This window comes from Stenella coeruleoalba, assembly GCF_951394435.1.
Source record: "Stenella coeruleoalba genome assembly, chromosome: 15".
NCBI classification, from domain to species: domain Eukaryota; kingdom Metazoa; phylum Chordata; class Mammalia; order Artiodactyla; family Delphinidae; genus Stenella; species Stenella coeruleoalba.
This window is the reverse complement of record NC_137161.1, coordinates 81,446,529-81,449,957: the sequence shown is the minus strand read 5'-3', so window position 1 is coordinate 81,449,957 and position 3,429 is coordinate 81,446,529. Positions and strand designations below refer to the sequence as shown.

General features: G+C 61.5%; 1 protein-coding gene across 1 annotated transcript; it reads left to right on the top strand.

Moving 5' to 3' along the window:
* Positions 1 to 538: 538 nt before the first annotated feature.
* PVRIG (PVR related immunoglobulin domain containing) lies at positions 539 to 2,078 on the top strand. Its single transcript, XM_079946224.1, has 5 exons — positions 539 to 614; positions 703 to 1,053; positions 1,144 to 1,267; positions 1,354 to 1,414; positions 1,519 to 2,078. The coding sequence occupies exons 1-5, from the start codon at positions 554 to 556 to the stop codon at positions 1,813 to 1,815; spliced, it is 894 nt and encodes a 297-aa protein (XP_079802350.1). The 5' UTR covers positions 539 to 553; the 3' UTR covers positions 1,816 to 2,078.
* The last annotated feature ends 1,351 nt before the right edge of the window (positions 2,079 to 3,429 follow it).

Genomic DNA, 3,429 nt, shown 5'->3' with positions numbered 1-3,429 from the left:
TCCGTAGGCAAGCCACTGGTCAAGCTGTGCCTGCCCCTTAGGCAGCTCCCCTGCTGGTTCTCCTGCTTACAGGTCTTCCTCTTCCCAAGTTCCACCACTTCCCTACCCCTTAGCTGGGGGTGAGGGGGGTGTCAGAGCCTTCTTCCTAAGGAGAAACCAGGGGGGCCCTCCCTCCCACGGGAAGGACATCTCAGGTCCCCCTGTGGCGTCTGTTCCCTTCCCCCTCCCGCCCTTCCCCAGAGCCTGCCCAGGGTTGGTACCCTAAGGCAGGGCTGGGAAGGGAGCCTGAGCCACCAGCCTGCTCACACTACAGCACAGCCTGGGGACAGGGAAAACCTTGTCACTGTCACTTTAAGTCTCCTGAGGGAGGGGGTCCTCGACCCTGGATTCACCACCCTGAGGAAGACAGAGAAGGAAGTGGGGCAGGTTTGCGGACAGCACCAAGCAGCGCTCCTAGGGCCCGCTCACACGTAAAAACTTCCTGCGATGAGACCGGAAACACAGGTGCTGTCCCCACCACGGCAGCCCCCAGAGCCTGGGCCAGAGGGGAGCCATGGACAGGCCCCGGGCCCTGGGCCTGCTCTTGGCGCTGCTGACTCTCTGCATCACTGCTGGTGAGTGGGGGCCAGAGAGAGGCAGAGGCCATGGGGATGGGGCAGAGACCCAGGCCTGGGTCCTAGCTCCTGTGCCCATATCCCACAGGGACTCCTGAGGTGTGGGTGCAGGTTCAGATGGAGGCCACCGAGTCCCCGTCCTTCACTGTCCGCTGTGGATTCCTGGGATCTGGCTCTGTCTCCCTGGTGACTGTAAGCTACGGGGGCCCCGATGGTGCCGGAGGGACCACGCTGGCTGTGTTGCACCCAAAGTTCGGCACCCAGCACTGGAACCCTGCCTGCCGGGCCCACTGGGAAACCAGAACCAGCATCTCCCTCACCTTGGAAGAGTCCGAGGGGAGAAGCTCCAGTCCCAACACCACCTTCTGCTGCAAGTTTACTTCCTTCCCCGAGGGCTCCCAGGAGGCCTGTGGGAACATCTCCCTCAGCCCAGACCAAGGTGGGGCTGATGAGGAGAGGGGGCCCTGGGAGGACAGGGAGGGACTTGGGGGTGCCAGGCACCTAACCAGTATGTCTCTCCTGTGCACAGGGCTCCCTGCTCCTACTCCAGCCACCATGCTGCGAGCTGACCTGGCTGGGATCTTGGGGGTTTCGGGGGTCCTTCTCTTTGGCTGTGTCTACCTCCTCTACCTCCTGCGTCGGCAAAGGCACTGGTGAGACCCAGCCCCTGCTGATCCAAATCCCCACGGCACTGGGCCAGCCACATGCTTTGCCTCTGACCCTCCTAACTCTCTCCCAGGTCTGTCATGAAGCTTCAGCCACCCAGCCACAGCAGCCCCCAGACACAGAGGAGAGCAAGTGTGAGGATCGGGGGATGGCTTTGGAGAGGGGAATGGAGGGGGCTGGAGGTGGGGAGCCACGAGGTGGAGCCTCACTTGAGCCTCCTTCCCCGTCTCCCCTGCAGGCAGCCGGCCAAGCCTCCCTGACCTCTCTCCACATCCCCTATGCCACCATCAACACCAGCTACTTCAGCCCGGCAACTCTGCACCGGGTCCTCCCACCCCAGCCCCTACCCAGGTGGGCGCCGCTCCCCAGCCAGAGCCCCGTCCCCTGGGCACCCCTGCCGGCCTCCACTCGCAGCAGCTTCATCTCTGTTGAGAACCGACTCTACGCTCAAGCAGAAAAGGGGCCTCTCCACGCCGGCACCGACCTCATCCCGCTCCCGGACTGTCTGGGGCGCAGAGCCATGGAGGGGCGTTAGGAGTTCGATGAGAGGGACCCCAAGTCCACTCTGCCTTTCTCCTCTCCTGGGCCCCTAGAACCCCCTTCTGTTGGGTGTGTGTCCTGGTGGTCCAATGTCTTTGCACAGCTTGTTTTATTCTCAGGCTTCCAGTAAGTGTCTCCACACATACCCCTCCAGGGCCCACTTGCTGTGGATGTGGTCAGCACGAGTGCATGCGTGGGCGCACGTGTATGTATGTGAAGTGACAAAACCCCATCCCGGGTCGTTTCCTGTTTTCAAGTCCCCAGCCCTCCCAGATGAGGTTGATAACTAAACCAACAAGAATGGTTTTTCTGACCTGGGCTTTGGCTGGGCCTTTTTTTCTTTGGGGTGGGGGGGTGGCGGTTAAGATGTTAGAGTGGTTTCAACCCCCTGGGATGCAGGGGCCAGGTTAGACCCGGAGGGGGAGGGTGACTCAGCGTGGGGATCTCTCCTCTGCCTGACAAGGGACAGGGGTGTTCCTGGCCCTGAAGACCTTGCTGAGGGATGCCAAGTGGGAAGACAGGATTGGGGGTCTGGTGGCCCCCAGACAGGATGGCCCATATTCAAATCCCACTGTGTCCTAGGACAGCAGCAAGGGCTTCTGGAGCTTCAACCCAGAAAAGTCCCTGGGACAGGGGCTCCCTGAGATGGCCTGGGGGTGGGGCCCTGATGCCCTCCCTCCACAGAGTGGACATTCAGAGGCAGGGGACCCACCTCAGATCTGCCCACAGTGGCTTCCTCCGGCTCCTCTCCTGTTACTAGGGCACCAGGACTACTCCCCACTGGCCAGTCAGGGGGAGGCAGAGGCCCGCTCAGACACAGGGACTGAGCCCATGCTCCCCCGCCCACTCATCTTCCCATCCGGGAGCAGCCCTCCTGTAAACAGGCCCAGCAGCCTGGGCCTCATCGCACTTTTGCCACATGAGACAACATGGTGAGAGAGCTCTGTAAGCTGCAAGGCTCCACAGAACGTGATGGATTCCGGTGACAGGTGGAGGCCTGGGCCTGGAACCAGGCTAAGGCAGCACCCAACCAGGGTGAATACTGGGGGGTGGGGGGTGTTGGGGGAGACAGCTGGCGCTCAGCCCCTTCCTTGGTCCTGCATGTGGAAAGTCCCAGGCAGTGCCACCTGCTATCCCAGGAACCATTCCTTCTGCCTGGCTCAGGGAGGGCCTGCCCAGAGGCTATGTTCAACCACAGAATATTCCAGAAACCCAGCTTATTATTGCAGGCATTGTTCAGACATGGTGCTCTCAGAACGCATCCCCATCAAGCCACCAGCTCTATACCACGCAGGAGAGAGGGTGAACCAGACAGGGTGAGGGGGTGGCTAAGGGTCATCAGGCCTGCCTTCCTCAGCCCGTGGGAATCGTCATCTTCTGAGGCGCCCTCAGCACTGGCCTGGGCAGCTCAGTAGTCCCTGCAGGGCTGGGGGTTCAAGGGAGAGAGGTGGGGCTGCAGAAGTCCCCGAGGAAGGTAAAGAGATGTAAGGGAGGGGGTAGCTCAGGGTCAGGCAGCCTTGGGACCACGTCAAGACCAAGCACAGGGGTGTGTGGGCAACGGGGCTCAGGGGAGGCCTTGTAGGAAGCCTCACTTCCCTAGGAAGAGACT

Excerpts from the sequence above, each read along its gene's own strand:
- PVRIG (XM_079946224.1), top strand. The coding sequence starts at position 554 with ATGGACAGGCCCCGGGCCCTGGGCCTGCTCTTGGCGCTGCTGACTCTC. Across the intron at positions 615-702 it reads GACTCTCTGCATCACTGCTG|GGACTCCTGAGGTGTGGGTG; the intron begins GTGAGTGGGGGC and ends CATATCCCACAG. Across the intron at positions 1,268-1,353 it reads CTGCGTCGGCAAAGGCACTG|GTCTGTCATGAAGCTTCAGC; the intron begins GTGAGACCCAGC and ends ACTCTCTCCCAG.